Source organism: Bombina bombina, chromosome 5, assembly GCF_027579735.1.
Source record: "Bombina bombina isolate aBomBom1 chromosome 5, aBomBom1.pri, whole genome shotgun sequence".
NCBI classification, from domain to species: Eukaryota; Metazoa; Chordata; class Amphibia; order Anura; family Bombinatoridae; genus Bombina; species Bombina bombina.
Window position 1 is genome coordinate 300,633,239 of NC_069503.1, and position 25,111 is coordinate 300,658,349.

General features: G+C 39.8%; 1 protein-coding gene across 3 annotated transcripts in view; it reads left to right on the forward strand.

Moving 5' to 3' along the window:
- PPP1R9A (protein phosphatase 1 regulatory subunit 9A) overlaps window positions 1-25,111 on the forward strand; it is a 558,902-nt gene that overhangs the window by 411,432 nt on the left and 122,359 nt on the right. For all 3 annotated transcript variants that reach the window (XM_053714066.1, XM_053714065.1, XM_053714067.1), the window contains exon 8: window positions 16,704-16,757. In XM_053714066.1, coding sequence (XP_053570041.1) covers window positions 16,704-16,757 — 54 coding nt within the window. The remainder of the gene's footprint in view (window positions 1-16,703; window positions 16,758-25,111) is intronic.

The following is a 25,111-nucleotide window of genomic DNA, read 5'->3' on the forward strand; positions in this document are numbered from 1 at the left end:
CAGTTAAATACACTAATCTATATTACAAAAAAAAGGCTCTAGAATGAATGAAATGGGGGGGGCATTTTTTTTCACGAGGGGGCACGCATTTAAAAAGCATGTATGAGAGTCAAAATAAGAGCAAACCTACTGTGGCAGTCCAGTGGTTACATTTATCAGATCTCTGGCTGTGCAGGAGTTAGATTTGTTTATATTTCTGGAAGTGCAGCGGTTACATGTGTCATATCTCAAGGAGTGTAGGGGTTACATTTATAAGATGTCTCGCAGTGCCGCAGCAGTTACATTTACCAGATTTATGGCAGTGCAGGGGTTACATTTGTCATCTCAGGAATGTCTCCCACATATGACACAGCCAGTGGATACTGTTTGCATGTGTAGCTCTACCAATGACGCTACTAATGATCAAATAAGCTTTTATGTGACAATAAGTTTGAGTGTCAAGCAGTACATTACTTGTACAGATATTATTAATGATATTTACCAGCACACACACAGTATATACAGTATGTATATACACACAAATTATATATATATATATATATATATATATATATATACACACTGTACACACACATATATATATACACACACACACACAGTATATATATATATATATATATATATATATATATATATATACACACAAATAATATATAAATATACACACAGTGTGTGTATTGTGTGTGTATGTATGTGTATAAGTATATGTGTATATAATATATATATACATAATAAAACAACCTTGGGGACAAATAGGAGATGTTTTGAAACATGTAAATAATAAACATAAGGCTATTTCACTCATTTTCCCACAACTACATTTGAAGTGTGTGTATGTGAGCACCTATAATCCGACACACATTTTACACTGATCACTGCAGATAAAGCAGGCCCAATGCACACTTGTTTTGTGTGACCTGCAGTGGGGAAACCAAGGAATTCCTAATTTGCTTCTTTATCTGTGGCTGCCAGGATATAAAGCACAATAGGGAAGGGATACTACTCCCACACACACATTGGTTATACGGCTGTGTTTTCACAAAATTACTTCTGCCTTCCCTCTCACTGACTGTTAGCTTCTCCCAGCACTTCCTGCAGAGGTCTGATGATGTCATCATCTCACTTCAGCTCCTTGGGCTAGCAGGAGGAGGGGCAGTGCAAGTCCTAGGTTAACTGTGAGAGCACCAGCAGGGAAATGCAACTTTATTTGTTATCTGGTTGTAAGAGGCGAGTAAAGAGATTAGCTGAGCCCTCCTAAGTGATGGATCTCCAGGGTCCAGTGGCTGCAAATGGTTTATGCGACATTTGGGACCCTGACGTTCAGTCACTTTTAAAATATAAAAAAAAAAAAAATATTTTTTTTTTAAAACACTTATTTTTCCCTGGGGGGCACAGCATTCAATTTGGGTGGGCATTGCCCCCCAATGCCCCCCCTTAGAGCCGACCCTGAATTGGGTAACTAAAATAATTAATGGGATTAATTTTGTAATAGCTGCAAATATTCTTCTACAAATAACTTCTCCTTACTGATTGGATAGAATAAATTTCCACTCTTTTGGTGATGTCAATTCACAATGAACAGTTTATTGGATACCAATTTTCACATATCTTCAAAAATAAAATACAATGAAATTACCATTCAACATACATCCATACTGAAATTAGTATAAAATAAATTATTTAAATATTTTAAAATACCAAGCAGAATGTGACCAATTAATTTCTTCTAGAACATTTTCTATAATATATGAAATATACCAATTCTATGTATTTATAACCTTGATGTCTGTAAATAGTTGTAACAGCAGTGATTAATATACAGCAGTATGTTCAGGATCGTAATGTGTATTCTGATTACCAATGCTTATTATTAGCCTGCAGGCTATTCAGTTCATATATATAAAAACAGATATTTCTTTGTTTTATATATCTTTCGAAAAAACTTTCTTCCTAAATTTAATCCTGGTGTTTTCTAAGAACTTTACTTCAAGTCACGTTCTCCCAGAGTTAATGATTTTTTTCCAGTTATATAGCTTGAATAGGTGGTGATTCATATGGAACCCGGGAGACAGCTCCCTTAAGCTCAGTGTGCTTTAGCCGTAATGGCAGGATAGTCTCTCACCTCTTTTATGACGTCTGCAGGGAGCTCCAAACTTGTATGTATTCTCACCTGCTTTCGGCTTTTGTACCCGGCTGATTCACTCCAGCTGAGACACGCTGTGCACTGCGCGTCTTTGCCCACCGGATCTTTAGATGTGGTCCTTCACTTGCGCAAGACTTTGTTTCCACAAAAGCACTTCTATCGGGGGGGTGGTAGTAGTAGTTGCTCTGCTCTTAAGTACAGTGTACGCAGAGAGGCCTCCTTTCCAGATTCCTTCCTTTATACACAGCTCACAACAGATACTAGAGGTCCGAAGAACTGAAGGGACCAGTCAACATGTTTTGGTCACAAAGAGACCTTTATCAAGATGATTGGTGGCTGCAAATATATTGCTTTTGTCATTGGCTCACCCAGTGTGTGTGGGCTAATGATCTTAAAGGGACATAAAGCCCAACATTTTTCTTTCACAACTCAGATACAGCCTGCAGTTTTAAGCAACTTCAATTTGATTCATTATCTTTATATCCTTTGTTGAAGCAACTAATCAGAAGCTAGCTCCCAGTAGTACGTTGCTGCTCCTTATACCAAGAGAATGAAGCAAATTTGATGACAGGAGCAAATTGGAAAGTTTAAAATTGCATGATCTATGTTTCAGAACTATATTTCCCATGATGCTTAGGCACTCGGAAGAGCAGTCGAGCATCATGGGAAATATAGTTCTGAAACATCCGGAGTGCCAAGGTTCACCATCACTGATCTATCTGAATCATGAAAGTTTAATTTTGACTTTGCTGCTAAGTAAATGGAACCATATATTGACACAAGGTCCACAGATATCTTAATAATGTTCTGAAAGAGAACAATCACATTTAGGGGCGTAAGTAAGAGAGCAGGTGTGTGGGATCTAAAAATAAAAGAATTTTTAATCTACAATTTTCTAAAATTCTGCTTTTAGATAATTGAGTGGCAAATGTAATACAATATAGTGTTACATTTGCTAAAAAAAAGTATACTCTTTTAGGTAAAGTTTGGCACCAACAAATTCCTATATTGCCTTCAGATAGAGGTCAGCACACATTTTAGAGGGGTTCAGTTTATATCATGGAAAGGGAATGTACTTTTGCACTGGCTCTGCATCATTTTCAGTTAAATGTCAAATAGGAGCTATCTACAGAGGGATGCTAAAGATTTCCTACACAGCTAGATTACCCATGAAATAGTTTCCTTACTGTTCCAGAGAACTGTTAAATACAAAAGTACATATAAATACTGTAATTATCAAGTTCTTTCAGACAGCCTGCGTGTCTAAATTGCTGGGACACCTTCTTTGTAAAACAAGAGAGACACAGAAAAAATACATGTGCAAGAATAACCATGTAAGGCATATGCCAGGAGAAGTACAATTAAAGGATTATTCATTAGCTTCTTACTAAATTGGTCTCTTTCTTTAAGCAATAGCAACACTTTGGCATTGGATTATGGGTTTGCTAAGAAATTGCATGCACAGGCTTATAGGATCTACTGTACACTAAACTTTATTAAATACATAGTTTAAATAACAAAATTAAATTAGCTTCATGCTCTTTATGATGGAGCAGACCTATGAACAATTTAACAACTTCCTCTCCCACAATCCTTCAGTAGTGGAATCAGGAAAGTAATCAGGAAAGTAAATATATGTGTAGCAGGTGCCATACTAGCTAAAGGCAAAACAAACTGAAACCTGGTATGATGGAAAACAAAGTATGCCATATATAAATCACAAGCACTTAAAGGGACAGTAAAGTCCAAATTAAAAGAGTATGATTTAAAGCATGCAATCTTATAAAATCTTTCCAATTAACTTGTATTATCACATGTATTTTGTTCTCTTGGTGTCATTTGTAGAAAAGCAAACTTAGGTAGGCTCAGGAGCAGCAATGCACAGATGGGATCTAGCTAGAGATTAGTGGATGCATATATGTGTCTCTTGTTATTATGTCACCCAGTGTGTTCATTAAGTACCCAGTATTGCACTGCTGCACCAGAGTCTACCTTGGTTTACTCCTTAACAAAGGATACCAAAAAAAAATTAAGCAAATTTGATAATAGAAATGAAATAGAAAGTTGTTAGAAATTGCAAACTCTATCTCACTGGTTTTCAAACCTGTCCTTAGGCCTCCCTAATAGGCCAGATTTTTAGGATATCTAAGCTAGAGCACAGGTGAAATAATTAGCTGATTAGTAAACATGGTTATTAAACTGCTTTTACGCAAGGTAATCCTGAAATCGGACCTGTTAGGGAAGCTTGAGGACACATTTGAAAACCAGTGCTCTATCATGAAAGCTTAATTTTATTTTTACAGTCCCTTTAAGTCGCTCTAGTTTATATGCTGCATAAATGACTATCCTTGATGTAGCACGGCACTACCTACACATAAAGTATACTTACTGTACTCAGTTCCACTACTGAAGAATGGTGAGTGTGGAAGCTGTTAAAGAACCAACATTTTCTCTCAGTTATAGCAAATTTTTTGGTAACAATTACACAAACAAACCTATACATACAAGTAACGTACAGAACACTAATTTGTTTCAAAATGACTCTTTCACATAATACAGAGTTGGTGCGTAATATTAAAGAAAAAATATAGAGAAAAGTGGTTATCTACAAAAAACCTAAACAATCCATATACTGTAACCTGTTCAAAATAATCAGACTGGGGACTCAATATACTAAGCTTACTTACTGGATGACTTAATCCATCTATAAAATCAAAATAGTGTTCACTTAGGGAGACTACAATATCACAAAGAACAACCATAAATGTGTTCAGCCTGACTTAGATATTCCAGCCTTCCTGCTGTATAATTCCAGAGAGCTCTGTGTGCATTCCAGTCACACATGATTTCATACTGAAACAAGAAATTAAGCGCATGCCTTGCTAGTTTATGGTTTCCCTTTTGAATTACTAAGGATAATCAATTGAATATGGAGAGATACCATCAGCTGAAAGTGAGTGCCGTTATGACATTTTATTAATCACTATTGACATTTCACTTAGGGCCGATAATCTAAAACTCTCCACTGTGGCGAGATTATCTAACAAATTCGAATTATTATAGCCTTGGTGTATAAATAATCTAGATTTTATTAAAGGCAGGAGGCAAATATTTTGCATCAAATGTTTACTAAAATCCAAACAGCAGCAAAGAAAACTGAACAGAAAATTTGCATAAAGTTGCAACAGTACAGCACCAATTAGCACACAGATAGTGTATAATAGTCCCAACACATCATATTACCTTCCTCTTTTCTGCGATGAAGACACAGGAACGAAAAACGGAACCATCAATGATCACCCACAAATAATAGCTGAAGAAAGAAACCATGGACAGGAATCATCCAGATGATTAACCTGAAAGATAAAAGAGAAACATACAGATAACAACTATTCCCTATGTTAATTAAGCAAACATGCAATAAACTTATAACAAAACAAAACCCTCCTATATATTTTTTTTTTTTTTAAAGAAAGGGGAGAAAAAGGGAAGGGAAAATATTCGCCTCCTGTCTTTAATAAAATCTAGATTATTTGTACACCAAGGCTATAATAATCTGAATTTTATAGCAAGACAGGAGGCTTCATATTTTGCATTTTTAACGCACAGAAGTAAGAACATTAGCTGCATAAGGAATAGGTTTAAAATAAAAATGGGAAAAAGTAGAAGCCGAGGACCAATCTGCGGCCTTCAGAATATCCTGAAGTTAACTGGCAGCCAATAGGGCTCTGGAAGCTGGCGCCCCTCTGACCGAATGTGCTCCGAAAGACAAATCAATGCCAGCCGAAGACATGATCCAACAAACCTACCTGGCCAGAGTAGGAGAAGAGACTGGTTTAAATGGGGGGACGTAAGAAATTAGAATTTGATCCCGCTGCGATGAGCAAGAAGGAGAGAAAAGAGCCACACAAAGATTGGAGTCCTCAGGGAAATAGGGGTAGAAAATGGAGGCCGAGGTGGTTTTGGTACGCCGAGAGACTACAAAAGAGACATGCTCAAGAGAAAAGGAGAGACCCTCAAAGTCTAAAGCGCCAATGTCTGAGATTCTACAAAAGGAGACGAGGCATAAAAGCATGGCCAATTTCACAGACAGTTTTTTCAGAGAGAGAACCTCATTATTAGGCCAGGACCTGAGAAAATTTAGGACCAAAGAAACGTCCCAAAGTTGAGAATATCGAGGTAAAGGAGGATATTTCAAACAAATAGCCTTTAAAATACGACACACCAATGGGTGTTTGCCCACAGGGCTACCATCAATAGGCAGATGTCCTGTGGAAATGGCTGAACAAACAACGTTGATCGAGCGATAAGCTTTCCCCTGAAAAGTTCCGTCAAGAAGTTCACAATTAAATTAGGGGGAGCTGAAAAGGGATCAGCTTGCCTGCTATTGCACCAACAAACTCATGACGCCCAGGCTGAAGCATAGCATTTTTGAATACCTGGGGCCGAAGACTCTCTGAGGAGTAGCTGAGCGTCTCTAGAAAGGCCCTCGGATGCCCAGGATCCCCTGAAATCTGCCAAGCCAACAGAGGGAGATGCTCCTGAAGAATCAATGGGTGAGGACAACCTCTCGGATCTGACAGAAGGTCCAGAACCTGGGGAAGCAGGAGAGGAGGGGCAACAGTCATCTCCAAAAGGAGAGGAAACCAGGATTGCATCAGCCAAAAGGGGATGACAAGAGTCAGGCAACATCTGGTATTCTGGACCATCCAAAGAGTTCTCAGAATGAGGGCAAAGGAATGGAAGGCGTAAGCCCCCGTGAGAGGCCATGGTTGAAGCAATGCATCTTTGGCCTCACTTCCGGGATCTGGGAGCCAGCTGAAGTACCGTGGAAGTTGATGGTTGGTACGGGAGGCAAATAGGTCCAGAAAAAAGTAACCAAAAGGTTTCTGGATAGATAGAAAAACAGGGCAAAGAGCTCGCCAATCGCTGGAATCTCTCCAGAAGTGAGAGAACCAATCCGCTACCATGTTGGTGATAACAGGAATGTATTGAGCCTGCAGCGATATGTTGCGGGAAGCACAGAACTGAAAGAGGTTGGAGGTCAAATCCGAAAGGGATTTGGACTTGGTGCCACCCAGACGGTTGATGTATTGGATGGCTGAGATGTTGTCCACCTGAAGAAGGATGCAACAGTCTGTAAGATGTTTTGAAAAACATCGGATCGCAAAGGATCTTCAGGCGTTGCATAGCCCAATAGTGAAGTGGAGCAGGAAAGAATGCTTGAATAGAAGTGGACATGAGACCAATGATCCTGGACAGCTGTCTGATGGTAACCATGGGGGAAGAAAGGGCCCTTTAAATCTCCAATTTGATTCTGTCTTGAGGGAGGTGCAAAAGACCCGAAGTGGAGTCGATGCGGAAGCCTAGAAATTCCACCTGCTGTGCAGGAGACAAGTAGAACGTCTCTAAATTTATGACGAAACCTAAATCTTGAAGAAGGTCTAGGGTGTCGGTTAGATGATGCCCAAGAGTTGTCGGATCTTCTGCCATGAGGAGAATGTCGTTGAGGTATATAATAAGGCGAATATCTCGGCTTCTGAGGGAAGCTACCACTGGTTTTATGAGTTTAGTAAAACACCAGGGGGCGGAGCTGAGGCCGAATGGGAGGCACGTAAACTGCCATGTTTGATTCGCCCAGATGAATCTGAGAAATTTCCGATGTTTGGAAATCGGCACCGTGAGATATGCGTCGGTCAGATCCAGGCGTACCAGCCAATCTCTGATATGGAGAAGATCTCTCGGCATGTGAATACCTTCCATTTTGAAATGGTGGTATGTCACAAAATAATTGAGATCCTGAAGATTGATGACCGGTCGAAAACTGCCTGTCTTCTTCCTGACCAGAAAAAGGTTGCTGATAAAACCTGGGTCTGAAGAAAAATCCTGTTCTAATGCTCCTTTGAGCCTGAGAGAAAGCACCTCTGCTTGTACCAGAATGGAAGCTTCTTTTGACCAAACAATGGGATTTGAGGGGGAGTCCTGGAAAGTAGGACAAATTAAATCGATTTCAAAACCTCAAATCGTTTGAGAGATCCAGGAGTCTTGTGAGATTAGGTCCCACTGAAGGGAAAAATTAGAGAGTCTGTCGCAAATAGAAATGGGAAAGAGGGAGGGGGAGGCAGTGTACTCACTATGGGGGGCAGCTGGACCTGACGAAAAGGCAATTCTGCGGGGTCTTGCTCTGGATGCTCGGGAACGAGGAGGGAAGAGCATCTCAGCGTGAGAGGGGTACTGCTGGAATCCAAGCACTTGGTGTTGTTGTTGCTGGTGTGCCAGAAATTGTTGGTGGCCGGGGAGACAACCCCTGAATCTTCCGGCCCTGCCAAAAATCCAAGTGGGGTTAAAGACTCTTCTTAGGGAGGATTGTATTTTCTCAATGGAGGTAAAAGTGGAGAAATAGTGTCTCATAATTTGTAGGAACGGGTCTCCAAGAAGAAGTCCATTGGCTGAAGAGCCGGCTTCCTCTGCTGCCAGAACTGCTAAGTGGGGGTTTATACACAGCAGGGCAGATCTCCTGCACTCACTGGAAATGGCTACATTCGCATTACCCAAGAAACAAAAGGTTTGAAAGGCCCATTCTCATATAGAGAAATGATCCAAGGAGGAGCCGATAGAAGGGCTTCGTCAGCGAGATGCAGGATCTGAGCCAAAGGGCCAGTGATGTCCAGTAATTTGTCCTGCACCCCTCTGAGGGCTTTGTCCATTCCCTTCCTTGGGTTCTTACCCTTCCTGGTCAAAAAAGTAGCCAATTTGGCATCAAACTCAGGGGTCACAGATTCTCTTCCGATGAGAGAGGGTGTGCGACATACCGCCTTGAGTTTGTTGCGATCTTCGCGATCCAGAGATTTGCAAAAACGCCTTTGCAGGAATCTGGAAATATGGGGAGCCAGGGACCATTCAGTGGACCTAGGATGCTTTATGTGCATGGGGCTAAAGATCGGGTTACCCAAAGGGTCCACTAAATCCTCCTCTGCCTCCTCATGCTTTGCTGAAGGCGCGTTGGGATGAGAAGTAGAGAGAAGGAACTCTTGGTCAGATTGTTCCTCCGTTTCCCATGCCAAATCATCCAAATAAAATTCCGACTGATCAAAATTGTCAGAGTCTGTGCTCTGATACCCCTCTTGTAAACCCTGGGGGTGAAGGGTTCTTTTGCCCTGTTTTACCTCTGGGGAGGAGTTCTATAACCCCAGGGTTAAATGCCCGGGGGAGGGGTGTGATGCCTACGGGCCGGAGCTTTGCCCTTATGAAGGGCTGAGCAAGACTGAGCTTTCCAGGGTCTCTTGCATCTGGGAGGTTCAGATTCTGACTCTGAAAAATCAGATGACATTCCTCTAGAGTGGGAAGTAAAAACATTTGAATCAGACTCACAGAGAACGGGCTTATTATGCTTTAAGGCAGCTGCAATAGCAGAATTAATATAATCCAATAGGTCTTTGGACAACGTAAGGGACGTCTCTAAAGTTTGAGAGATGCTAGGGGCAGAGTGAGAGTCTTCCTGGGACTGCATAGCTTGATATCTATAATGATTTAAAAGAAGCAAGAAAAAGAACTTCAGAATATGTGAACTACAAATAGTATGCACGCACATAATTTATATCTATATGTTACGAAAAGAAAACATCCCTAGAGCAGGATGAAAAAGAGAAATGCCTCTGAACACAAAACTTTGAGTTTAGGAAATAGTGAGAATCAATGTTAAAATGTAACTTTTATTGTTGCAAAGTAAAAAGACAGCAAGATATGGACAGATACACTGTTTGCTGCCCCACAAGAAACTTTTAAAAATGCTACACAACTGGTACTGATTAAAAGACTTGAATTCCTAAAATATATAGTTACCGTGACAAGGGATGTCTAGGGGTGTCAAAAACACAGTATATAAACTGCTTATAAAAGCCAAAAGGCGAAACATGTCAGGGCGTTTGGAGACGTGTTGTCTCCATTTTTAACCGCAGAAGTTGTTAACCGTAGCTTCTCAAACAAAAATAAATTAAGTTCTTTACATTTACCTCAGTTGGCTTCCCCGGTGGAGCATTTATTTATAATTATAATGTTAAACTTAATTCAAGTTAACTTAATATGGGGTTGACTCTGGGGAAGTGGGAAAATTGTAGCCGTTAATTTAAAATACTTACCGGATAAGCGTGAGAGAGATTTGTTTGTATGAAATGCTAACAAGCGCAACCTTGGTGTGTGAGACGTGCTTGTAAAACCCGCTAACTAATATTATCATGGCAATCAGCACTAACGGGAGCCAGTAATTTAGATCTCTGTAACATTGTAGATACATGGTTTTGTAACCATACATGTGTTTATCCGCTTTCATTACAGCCGGGATTTAACTGTCTCAGTGGGAGGGGCCCTTTGACAAAGTATCGAGTCGCACTGGCTCAGACATTTTATTATCAGACGGAAACTTTTATAATTGACACTGACTGCAGTATGACTATATAGTAGAATTTTAATTTATAGCATTACCATTAATCCGTTGTGATAGTGGGAGAGTGTGTTACATGCAGCCAATTGTACACCATGTAGTAGCTGTACAACTTAACTGCAGCCAATCTGATAACTGGAGAATAGTCAATAGAAGTATTTTCTACCCCTAGCTATTTTCTCTACATCAAAATAACAACTACTTATTTCCTTAAGGAATCATGTATAATAAAATCTGATATCTAATGATATGGCCACACGCAACAACTAGTTATACGTTATTGAATTTTAACTGCCATAATATCATATTATAACAGTTTATATAGTTGTTGCAAAACAATTTATTATACAATTATTTTCCCAGGCTCCTGGTAGCCTATGTCTTTATAGTGTCCACAGGTAATATACTTGTGTTAGAAAATGACCGTACCTCTGGGAGAGCTATAGAATGATACTCTGTCTTACTATCGGTCTTAATTATCCAGCTATCTCAGGATACTGTAGCCTATACTTGGGACACTCATCTAGAAACATACAGAAACCCTTGTTACTTGTGTACTATTTTACTATTGAGCTCCCCTTTATACAGTGGCGCACTATATGGTTTAAAATATTAACCACTTATCGCCCTTAGGAACCTTGTATAACTAAATATGACATCTAATGATATGGTTACACGCAACAACCAGTTTTACGTTGTTGAATGATAAAGGCCAAAGTTGGTATTATAATAAAACGAATATTCATTCATGATATCACTGGCTAGCTACATTCATCTTATTTAAATGATGATGGTATATCTTTAAAAATATATTTCAACAGTGGACCTAGTTGTTGAAAAAATACAAATTTAGTATACACATACTCTCTCTGGTTCTTGGCAGTCTATATTATGACAGTGTTATACTCTAGACACCCTCCTATAAACACATAGGAATATATGTTACTTGTGCACTAATCTACCCCAGTGCTCCCCCTCATACAGTGATGCATTGAATTCATTGTTAAACAATGCACTCTCTCGCTTAGCTTTATAATAATAACCTAGTGGTTACAATTGTTAGCTACCTCTGGCACAATTTTGCCCCCCTGATCCATAATCCTATCAGCATGACACAATACAGTTTACTATTCTTAGTAACCCATATCAAACCTTTGAAGTTTACTAGTGTGTGCTGGAGGGCCCTACCCCATATCGAAGCCTAGTGTTACTCTTCTGTGTTTTTTTAATAATTACATTTAGAGGGCAACACTAGTAGTGCCATCGTTTTCTTCTTGTTGTCTTTGGTTATAAACTGCTTATATTTTTCTTAAAGACAGATAAACCTCTTTGCACGAGTACTCAACATATTTATAAGCTGAAAAAGCACATTGATGAGTTCCAGATTTTTAATCAAAAAACATAATAAGTTGCCCTGGCTAAATGCCAGTAATCTGACCCACAAATGATGTGCTTAACTGTTGTCTCAGTGCTGAACTCAGTTAATGAATTGGGTTTTGCTGTAAAAATAAAATAAAACTGAGTTTGTTATAATAAATTTAAGTTTGTTATGAACATTATCTACTATACTTTTAGTACCCACAGTTTAATGTTCTCGAATATCTCTGACCTGCTGGCAGTGATCTAGCATTAACCAAGAAGTGCGGATTATATTCACTGTAATCGCTGTATGCACATTAATAAGCTCAGTTAAATCTATTTGTTTGGTAGCACAATTCGCATACCGCCAACTTAAATTAGACATGAGCAGAAGTTAATCTATTAGTTTGGTAGCACAATTTGCATACCATGAGTTAAAGCTAGGAGAAAATGAACATATGACTATCACCCCGGCACAGTGCCGATAGACCAGTAATGAATTCATTTTAGGATTGAACTATTATAGCAAATACATGACCAGTGTTGAGCAAATTAAAAAATAAGACAGGTGATTCTCACTATTTCCTAAACTCAAAGTTTTGTGTTCAGAGGCATTTCTCTTTTTCATCCTGCTCTAGGGATATTTTCTTTTCGGAAAATATGATTATATACTGTATATGCCTATGCACAACTATTTGGGGGTAGCCTAAAATACATTCCCTGACAAGGCTCCCAAGTAGTAACTATACACAAGTCATTATTTCAGCTACACTTTTGTTTAAATAAACTTATATCTATATGTACCTACAGAAGCATACACCTTACGTACACTGAACTAAAAGGCAGGAATTAAAATATTAAACCAAAAGGAAATACATATCTCCAGCAGTGATAGGATTCAAACTGGGAAGCTTCAGGTATTAAACTGATTGCTAAACCACTAGGCTATTTTTCATTGATAGCTAAGTTAAAGCAAATAAATGGATATTAAAATGTATTTTCAAAGAGTGGGAATCAAACCTTCCTAAAGTGCAGTACTACCCATTAAACTATCAGCAGCTATAATATCTAAAAGAATAAACAGCCTTAGTGATTGTGACAAATAAGGGAAAGAATAACTTTATTACATTCCGTTTAGTGTAATAAAAAATATATACTCTATAACATAAGTGACAACTACCTATTAGCCCACTGGATTATTATATTGGTATTAACAGTTTATTCACATGCATATTCCTAAAATTATTACATAAAAGAATAGCCTTGTTGTCCTCCAGGGTCTTGCCGAGAAGCGACTCGCTCCGCTGACTAGCTCTATTTGCCGGTCGGAGGAGCATCCCCCTAGGCCTCAGCCAGACTCTGGAGTAGGCATGTGAGGTAAGGAGGTGGAAGGGGCGCTCCTTTCTGAGACCGTAGAGTCGCAGAGAGAAAATGATCGGAGCGGTAAAAGTCGAGGCCGCCCGATCACTGCAGGTAGGACGCCACTGCCACCAATGTTTAAAACCAATCAAACCTAAGCAAATACCTGAGTATGACAACTAAAATAATTAATATATAGGACTAATATAAATAGAAGAAGTACCTTAACGGTCAGAAAAATAAATAAATAAGAAGTATAGAGATAAAAAAACCGATCAATCTAATAAACCATAGGAAAATGTGAATGTAATGAAATCAAATACAGGGATGCTGAAAAAAAATATACGTAATCTGCTGTCTGGACGCAGCAAAAAAAAGAGGAAGTTAATATGATGTGTAGGGACTATTATACACTATTTGTGTGCTGATTGGTGTTTTACTGTTGCAACTTTATGCAAATTTTCTGTTCAGTTTTCTTAGCTGCTGTTTGGATTTCAGTAAAGATTTGATGCAAAATATGAAGCCCCCTGTCTTGCTATAAAATCTTGTGAGTACTGTGAAGCCCCTTAAAGGGATGGCAAACACCAAAAATGTTACTGTTTAAAGAGATAGATAATCACTTTATTTACCATTCCCCAGTTTTGCATAACCAACACTGTTATTGAAATATACTTTTTACCTCTTTAATTACCTTGTATCTAAGCTTTTACAGACATAGAAACATAGATATTGACGGCAGATAAGAGCCATAGGCCCAGCAAGTCTGCCCGACCTTACCTAACAGTATAAACTTATCTAGTTCGTAGGATAGCCCTATGCTTGTCTCATGCATTTTTAAAGTCCCCCACAGTGTTTGTTGCTACTACCTCTTGAGGAAGTTTATTCCATAAATCAATCACTCTTTCTGTAAAGAAGTGCTTCCTCAAATTACTCCTGAATCTACTACCCTTTAGCTTGAGCTCATGACCCCTTGTTCTTGAATTTTCCATTTTATGTAAAATACCCACAACCTCAGTTTTACTAAACCCTTTAATGTACTTGAAAGTTGCTATCATATCACCTCTTTCCCTTCTCTCCTCTAAGCTATACATATTTAGGTCATTGAGCCTATCCTGGTAAGTTTTATTTTTTAGACCATGTACCATTTTGGTAGCCCTCCTTTGCACAGATTCAAGTTTCTTAATATCCTTCTGAAGGACTGCCTCCTTATCTCAGACATTGTAACAGACTTGCATTTCATGCAATTAGTGCTGATTCTTAAATAACTTCACGTGCGTGTGCACAATGTTATCAATATAAAAACACATGAACAAGTGCCCTCTAGCTGTGAAAAAATGTAAAATGCATTCAGATTTGAGGTGGCCTTCAAGGGTTTGGAAATTAGCATATGAGCCAACCTAGGTTTAGCTTTCAACTAAGATTACCAAGAGAACAAAGCAAATATGATGATAAAAGAAACACCCACCTTGCAACAGGTTCCACATCTATGAGCTGGTAAGAAGTACATCAAACATATAAATAATCATTGTTTATTAGCAGATGAAAATATGTTTCAAAAAAACATTGTGATAGCTTAATGAGAGAGACTGACTCCAGACCTACGGTTCAAATGCCCGGGGTGCAACAAAGTACATATCTCTCTCTCTTTCTCTCTTTTTTTCTCTCTTTTTTTCTCCTTCTCTTTCTCTCATAGGGCAATGATTTAGACTGGTTATTTAACTGGCACTAAAAGATATGATTGTTGACAAATGTACCTTTGTCTTTAAGTTGGTAATTTTGCAACTTACACCTTTTTTATAGAAAACAAAAATACCACAAATAGTTATATTGTACCAGTTTTTTATGCTATTTACTCTAAAAAGATAACTAAATAATAAAAAAACATTATAAAAAGTACCTTAAAGGGACATGAACCCAAACATTTTTCTTTCATGATTCATATAGAGCATGCAGTTTTAAGCAGCTTCTTAATTTACATATATTATCAAATTTGCTTCATTTTCTTGATATTCTTTGTTGAAGGTGCAGGAACGCACTACTGGGAGCTAGCTGAGCACATCAGGTGAGCTAGACACAAGAGTGCAGCTACCAATCAGAAGCTAGCTCCCAGTAGTGCATTACTACTCCTGAGATTACCTAGGTGTGCTTTTCAGCAAAGGCTGCCAAGAGCACAAAGCAAATGAGATGATAGAAGCAAAATAGAAAATTGTGTAAAATTGGTTCCTGTATCTGAATCATGAAAGACATTTTTTTATTTATTTTTTATTACTTTTACACGGGTTCTTATATATAAAGCAAATCCCTGTAATTAACAATGCATAGTGCACCATCAGCTACCGGTTTTTAGTCTATTTTCAACAAATAATAATTAGTAGTAGTTGAAATGTCTAATGTCCCTTTTTATTTTTTTATATTTTCATTGATCTTAATAAAATTTATTCTCTAATGTTCTATCGCTTGTACTTTTGTACTTTTTTTTTTTTTACTTAGATTTTAGATACATACACACGGACAATTAGATAGACAGACTGATAGATATATAGATAGAGAGATAGATAGATAATATATATATGATAATAGAATAGATAGACGATAGATAGATAAACATATATATAATGCATATATGTTAATATGATAGATAGTAGATAGATAGAATGATAGATAGATAGATGATAGATAGATTGAATGATAAGTAGATACATAGACAGAATGATAGATAAATAGATGATAGATAGATATATAGATAGATAATAGATAGACAGATAGATATTATCTAATTAGAATTGTGCATACATTTTCTCTACTGCTGGGTACCAGAAAATAATCTGTTGAATATTTGCTGTGTGTTATATAACAAACCAGCGTCACTTGGACTGAAAGATTAAATCACGTTTGTTTTGATATTGCCTGCATGTTATTTTGTAAGGATGAATTTCACTGCATATGCTGACATTTATACTCGCTATACTGTTATTTTGTAAGGATGAATTTCACTGCATATGCTGACATTTATACTCGCTATACTGTTATTTTGTAAGGATGAATTTCACTGCATATGCTGACATTTATACTCGCTATACTGTTATTTTGTAAGGATGAATTTCACTGCATATGCTGACATTTATACTCGCTATACTGTTATTTTGTAAGGATGAATTTCACTGCATATGCTGACATTTATACTCGCTATACTGTTATTTTAAGGAATGCTCTCATCTTTAATTGAGCTCTGACACATTTTTTTTCAGCTAGACAGTGAAATTTACAGCCTACTGCACTGCAGCATTTTGCGCGGCCTTCTGCTGTAAAATACTGTATGCTGGCTGTCTGTGCAGCCTTCTGAAAATATCATAGCAGTTCAAAACGTCTGTTGTTCATTTTGTGTTTTCCTTTTTGCCTCAGTTACAGATTAAGCATGCGGTCACCGAAGCTGAGATTCAGAAGTTAAAGACGAAGGTAAGACAAATCGTTTCATTTGCCAACATGAATAGAGCTGATGCCTTTAGCAGTTCATATTTCTTACGTTAAATGACTTTGCAAGAGAAATGTTGCTAATAAATATGAGTACAACACACACAGGGGTGTTTGTCGCCTGTGACGATTACAGCAATGTTTTTATTTTTCAGCAGTGCTAGACAGTCAGCTCCGACATCCACGTCTAGGCATCCTACAGAGAAAAATACTTTGAGAACAATTAAATGAGAATAATACTTTTATTATATTAAGCCTTTGCATGAAAGTTTTCTTGCGATCATTGTATGATCCATTTAAAAGCAGCTCATTATCCGATTGGCAACTAGAGGTTCTGTAATGTATACGACCGGTAAATGAAAAAGAGCAATTTGTCTGTCAGTTTGCAAAATCCTGTAGTCCTGTATTTTTTTTATAAAAACACATATCTTATTTGTATTACCAGCATATAGACATTCTATTCTTTAAAGTAGGGATGCTCAAATGAAGTTCCTATTATCAAACAGTGGTACTGGATTTTGGTTTATCCTTTACAGAAAGGGGACAACACAAGTGGAGCTGTTTCTTTTTTCCTATGGGGATAATATTAAAGGGACATGAAGCCCACATTTTTTCCTTTCATGATTCAGATAGAGCATATCATTTTAAACAACTTTCCAATTTACTTCTATTATCTCATTTGTTTAATTCTTTTGAAATCCTTGGTTAAAAAGCATACCTAGGTAGGCTCAGAAGCTTCTGGTTGGTGGTTGCACATATATGCCTTCTGTAATTGACTCACCAATGTGCATTGCTGTTTCTTCAACAAAGGATACTAAGAAAATGAAGCAAATTAGATGATAGAAATAAATTGTAAAGCTTTTTTAAAATTGTATTCTCTATCTGAATCATGAAAAACGTTGGATTTTATGTCCCTTTAAAGGGACACTCAGGCTTTATTAAATTTTCATGATTCAGATAGAGCATGTAATTTTAAACAACTTTCCAATTTACTTCCATTAAAAAAAATGTGCACAGTCTTTTATATTTACACTTTTGTTGAGTCACCAGCTCCTACTGAGCATGTGCAAGAACTCAGACTATACGTATATGCATTTGTGATTGGCTGATTGCTATCACATGGTACAGGGGGAGTGGAAATATACATAAATTTAAAATGTGTTAGAAAAGAATCTACTACTCATTTGAAATTCAGAGTAAATGCTATTGTATTGTCTTGTTATCTTTCATTTGTTGATTATGCAAATCTGCTGTGTTTACTGGTCCTTTAAGATTATCCCTGTAGGAAAATAAAGAAGCAGCTCCACTTGTGTTGTCCCTTTTCTTTGAAGGATAAACCAAAATCCCGAACCACTGTTTGATTTGAGTATCCCTGTTTATTATATGCTTGTTGTTCCTTTCTTGACCACACTATCAATTCTGATGTAGCATAATAACAGCCACTTATAAAAAAAAAAAAAAATCTCAATTTAAATTGTGCTTCCTTGATTATTCAGTTGATTTTTCACCTAAGCATGTTAATTAGCATTTTGCTGCACGTGTTTACAAATCTAAATCTAACAAAGAGTATTAAGAGCTCAATCAGGTAATAAAGAGATATAGCGAACATATCATTAAACAAAATGTTCTGAACTGAGAGCACTCTGTAAGGCTTTGCAGCAGCAGCGTGTATATGTATTCAGCACTGTTATTGATTGTATTCCCTTCTCAGTGTGGTGTGCATAAGCTCTATGATTTGCTGCCATAGGGGGAGGCAGCGCATATACTATTAATGTCATATTATTCTCCATACAATATCTATTATCAGTAAAGTAAAATTCATACATTCCACAAACATGTTTTCACTACATGGTCCTTTAAAGAGATGCTGAGAAATCATTTCTGTGGATTTTACAAGCACTAAATGTACTTTGTTTTTAGTTTACAAGACATAAACATTTTACATATAACCCCAAAGGGATATCACACAAGATGTCATAGAGCTAGGCCTGAGCTGTGTCAATCGGCACAAACACTCATGCACACAGCTTACTGCCATATCAGGAGCTAGGACTGAGCTGTGCCAATCGGCGGCACAAACACTCATGCACACAGCTTACTGCCATATCAGGAGCTAGGACTGAGGTGTGCCAATCGGCGGCACAAACACTCATGCACACAGCTTACTGCCATATCAGGAGCTAGGCCTGAGCTGTGTCAATCGGCAGCACAAACACTCATGCACACAGCTTACTGCCATATCAGGAGCTAGGCCTGAGCTGTGCCAATCGGCAGCACAAACACTCATGCACACAGCTTACTGCCATATCAGGAGCTAGGACTGAGCTGTGCCAATCGGCGGCACAAACACTCATGCACACAGCTTACTGCCATATCAGGAGCTAGGACTGAGCTGTGCCAATCGGCGGCACAAACACTCATGCACACAGCTTACTGCCATATCAGGAGCTAGGACTGAGCTGTGCCAATCGGTGGCACAAACACTCATGCACACAGCTTATTGCCATATCAGGAGCTAGGCCTGAGCTGTGCCAATCGGCGGCACAAACACTCATGCACACAGCTTACTGCCATATCAGGAGCTAGGCCTGAGCTGTGCCAAACGGGGGCACAAACACTCATGCACACAGCTTACTGCCATATCAGGAGCTAGGACTGAGCTGTGCCAATCGGCGGCACAAACACTCATGCACACAGCTTACTGCCATATCAGGAGCTAGGCCTGAGCTGTGCCAATCGGCGGCACAAACACTCATGTACACAGCTTACTGCCATATCAGGAGCTAGGCCTGAGCTGTGCCAATCGGCGGCACAAACACTCATGCACACAGCTTACTGCCATATCAGGAGCTAGGACTGAGCTGTGCCAATCGGCGGCACAAACACTCATGCACACAGCTTACTGCCATATCAGGAGCTAGGACTGAGCTGTGCCAATCGGTGGCAAAAAAACACTCATGCACACAGCTTACTGCCATATCAGGAGCTAGGACTGAGCTGTGCCAATCGGCGGCACAAACACTCATGCACACAGCTTACTGCCATATCAGGAGCTAGGCCTGAGCTGTGCCAATCGGCGGCACAAACACTCATGCACACAGCTTACTGCCATATCAGGAGCTCGGACTGAGCTGTGCCAATCGGCGGCACAAACACTCATGCACACAGCTTACTGCCATATCAGGAGCTAGGACTGAGCTGTGCCAATCGGCGGCACAAACACTCATGCACACAGCTTACTGCCATATCAGGAGCTAGGACTGAGCTGTGCCAATCGGCGGCACAAACACTCATGCACACAGCTTACTGCCATATCAGGAGTTAGGACTGAGCTGTGTCAATCGGCACAAAAACTCATGCACACAGCTTACTGCCATATCAGGAGCTAGGACTGAGCTGTGCCAATCGGCGGCACAAACACTCATGCACACAGCTTACTGCCATATCAGGAGCTAGGACTGAGGTGTGCCAATCGGCGGCACAAACACTCATGCACACAGCTTACTGCCATATCAGGAGCTAGGCCTGAGCTGTGTCAATCGGCAGCACAAACACTCATGCACACAGCTTACTGCCATATCAGGAGCTAGGCCTGAGCTGTGCCAATCGGCAGCACAAACACTCATGCACACAGCTTACTGCCATATCAGGAGCTAGGACTGAGCTGTGCCAATCGGCGGCACAAACACTCATGCACGCAGCTTACTGCCATATCAGGAGCTAGGACTGAGCTGTGCCAATCGGCGGCACAAACACTCATGCACGCAGCTTACTGCCATATCAGGAGCTAGGACTGAGCTGTGCCAATCGGTGGCACAAACACTCATGCACACAGCTTATTGCCATATCAGGAGCTAGGCCTGAGCTGTGCCAATCGGCGGCACAAACACTCATGCACACAGCTTACTGCCATATCAGGAGCTAGGCCTGAGCTGTGCCAAACGGCGGCACAAACACTCATGCACACAGCTTACTGCCATATCAGGAGCTAGGACTGAGCTGTGCCAATCGGCGGCACAAACACTCATGCACACAGCTTACTGCCATATCAGGAGCTAGGCCTGAGCTGTGCCAATCGGCGGCACAAACACTCATGCACACAGCTTACTGCCATATCAGGAGCTAGGCCTGAGCTGTGCCAATCGGCGGCACAAACACTCATGCACACAGCTTACTGCCATATCAGGAGCTAGGACTGAGCTGTGCCAATCGGCGGCACAAACACTCATGCACACAGCTTACTGCCATATCAGGAGCTAGGACTGAGCTGTGCCAATCGGTGGCACAAACACTCATGCACACAGCTTACTGCCATATCAGGAGCTAGGCCTGAGCTGTGCCAATCGGCGGCACAAACACTCATGCACACAGCTTACTGCCATATCAGGAGCTAGGCCTGAGCTGTGCCAATCGGCGGCACAAACACTCATGCATACAGCTTACTGCCATATCAGGAGCTAGGACTGAGCTGTGCCAATCGGCGGCACAAACACTCATGCACACAGCTTACTGCCATATCGGGAGCTAGGACTGAGCTGTGCCAATCGGTGGCACAAACACTCATGCACACAGCTTACTGCCATATCGGGAGCTAGGACTGAGCTGTGCCAATCGGCAGCACAAACACTCATGCACACAGCTTACTGCCATATCGGGAGCTAGGACTGAGCTGTGCCAATCGGCGGCACAAACACTCATGCAAACAGCTTACTGCCATATCGGGAGCTAGGCCTGAGCTGTGCCAATCGGCGGCACAAACACTCATGCACACAGCTTACTGCCATATCGGGAGCTAGGCCTGAGCTGTGCCAATCGGCGGCACAAACACTCATGCACACAGCTTACTGCCATATCGGGAGCTAGGCCTGAGCTGTGCCAATCGGCGGCACAAACACTCATGCACACAGCTTACTGCCATATCGGGAGCTAGGACTGAGCTGTGCCAATCGGCGGCACAAACACTCATGCACACAGCTTACTGCCATATCAGGAGCTAGGCCTGAGCTGTGCCAATCGGCGGCACAAACACTCATGCACACAGCTTACTGCCATATCAGGAGCTAGGTCTGAGCTGTGCCAATCGGCGGCACAAACACTCATGCACACAGCTTACTGCCATATCAGGAGCTAGGACTGAGCTGTGCCAATCGGCGGCACAAACACTCATGCACACAGCTTACTGCCATATCAGGAGCTAGGACTGAGCTGTGCCAATCGGCGGCACAAACACTCATGCACACAGCTTACTGCCATATCAGGAGCTAGGACTGAGCTGTGCCAATCGGCGGCACAAACACTCATGCACACAGCTTACTGCCATATCAGGAGCTCGGACTGAGCTGTGCCAATCGGCGGCACAAACACTCATGCACACAGCTTACTGCCATATCAGGAGCTAGGACTGAGCTGTGCCAATCGGCGGCACAAACACTCATGCACACAGCTTACTGCCATATCAGGAGCTAGGACTGAGCTGTGCCAATCGGCGGCACAAACACTCATGCACACAGCTTACTGCCATATCAGGAGCTAGGACTGAGCTGTGCCAATCGGCGGCACAAACACTCATGCACACAGCTTACTGCCATATCAGGAGCTAGGACTGAGCTGTGCCAATCGGCGGCACAAACACTCATGCACACAGCTTACTGCCATATCAGGAGCTAGGCCTGAGCTGTGCCAATCGGCGGCACAAACACTCATGCACACAGCTTACTGCCATATCAGGAGCTAGGACTGAGCTGTGCCAATCGGCGGCACAAACACTCATGCACACAGCTTACTGCCATATCAGGAGCTAGGCCTGAGCTGTGCCAATCGGCGGCACAAACACTCATGCACACAGCTTACTGCCATATCAGGAGCTAGGACTGAGCTGTGCCAATCGGCGGCACAAACACTCATGCACACAGCTTACTGCCATATCAGGAGCTAGGACTGAGCTGTGCCAATCGGCGGCACAAACACTCATGCACACAGCTTACTGCCATATCAGGAGCTAGGACTGAGCTGTGCCAATCGGCAGCACAAACACTCATGCACACAGCTTACTGCCATATCAGGAGCTAGGCCTGAGCTGTGCCAATCGGCGGCACAAACACTCATGCACACAGCTTACTGCCATATCAGGAGCTAGGCTCAGGGTCTGCTGAAAGGCAGTTATTAATTATACTTATCTTTTTTTGCCTTTTAAAGGGACATAAAACCCACATTTTGTTCTCATGATTCAGATAGAACATACAATTTAAAAAAACATTCCAATGTACTTTTATGCCCACATTATCTTCCTTTTCTTCTTATCATTTGTTGAAAATCAAGAATGTAAGTTTAGAAGCGTGCACGTGTCTGCAGCACAATATGGCAGCAGTTTTGCAAAAATGTTACATTACATTAGCGAGATCACTAGATAGCAGCACTATTTCCTGTAATGTAGTGCTCCAGACGTGTGCACGCTGCCTATCTAGATATCTCTTCATGAAAACAAAGCAAATGTCATAATAGAAGTGAATGTTAAACTTTTTTACACAGGCTGGCTAGAGTGTATCCTGCAGAACCCTGCAACATTCTGCACAGTGACTGTTTAATCAGTGCAGTAATTCACTTATTTCTGTTCCTAATTATTATTATTATTATACTTTACTTATAAAGTGCCAACAGATTAATTAGCCTCAAAAGCTGTTCAATGGGTATGTCCCTAGGCTCAGAACTTGAAAAATTGTTAACAAAATTAAAGTGTTAGTAGATTTCTTTTTTAAAGGGACACTGAACCCAAATTTTTTTATTTCATGATTCGGATAGAGCATGACATTTTAAGCAACTTTCTAATTTACTCCTATTATCAATTTCTCTTCGTTCTCTTGCTATCTTTATTTTAAAAGCAGGAATGTAAAGCTTAGCAGCCAGCCCATTTTAGGTTCAGCACCATGGATAGCGCTTGCTTATTGGAGGCTTACATTTACTCACCAATAAGCAAGCATAACCCAAGTTCTCAACAAAAAATGGGCTGGCTCCTATGCATCACATTCCTGCTTTTTAAATAAAGATAGCAAGAGAACAAAGAAAAATTGATAATAGGAGTAAATTAGAAAGTTGCTTAAAATTGCATGCTCTATCTGAATTATGAAAGAAAAAAATTGGGTTTTGTGTCCCTTTAATGTATATCTTTTAAGCAGATATTTTGCAATGATATATACTAAGATTACTTTAATGACTCTATAACAGAGGCAGGCACATAATGACAGAACACATTGAATGAGGCTAGCCAAACAGTGGCCATAATGATGAATGGACATTGTGCAGATATTGCACACACAGACTGCTGATTGATGAAAACAATATGTAAAAGCATTTATGTAATCTGTGACTAATAGAATGATTATTGCCCTGCATATGCAATAATTAGCTGCATGATTAAGGACACATGAAGGCAGATACTGCTCCTGTTTTACTGTTTCTGAAATGATAATCTTTATGTTTATATTTAAATATATTCTAGGTGTAACATGAAAAAACATAAACAAATAAAAACCTAACAAAGATAACGTACACGTGCATTTTAAATACTTACTAAATGATAGATTGTTATTGTTAAAAAAATACAACCTCTCACTGCAATGCTCAGCTAAATACCCAGAGGTAGTAACAAGGTTCTAAGATCTCCATAGCAACTAGTGTGAAATTACGTGACTTTGTAGAGGACAATACTATCTTTTTACATTAGATGGCGCAGTTGTATGCCCAATACAGTATACAATACATCAAGCAGCTTTCATGGCTATAATACTATGTTTTGGTTATTTACTCACAATTCTGATCAAATTCAACAAATCCTGATATTTATTTATATATATTTTTATAATGTTATATTAGTTTTCTCTATTTACAGTGCAGCATCATCTTCAATGAAAAGTCTGCATTCAATGAATATGTTTTTAGACAATACCTAGATAAATATAATCATTTAATATTAGCTTGGTATAATATAGTACAGGCTTAATATACTGTGCTTGCCATTAGTAGTGTTGTACATATAGCTATGTATATATAATATGAGAGAACCCACCTTACAATTGATTTTAATTATTTTACTCTCCAATTAAAAAAGCTAATATTTTTTGCTTGCACACACTTCACTTATGTTAAAGGGCCATAAAACCCAACATTTTTCTTTCATTATTCAGATAGAGAATACAATTTAAAAAAAAGTTTCCAATTTACTTCTATTATCAAATTTGCTTCATTCTCATGTTATTCTTGTTGAAGAGATACCTAGGTAGGTAGCGTGCACATGCCTGAAACACTACATGACAGGAACAGTGCTGCCATCTAGTTCTCTTGCT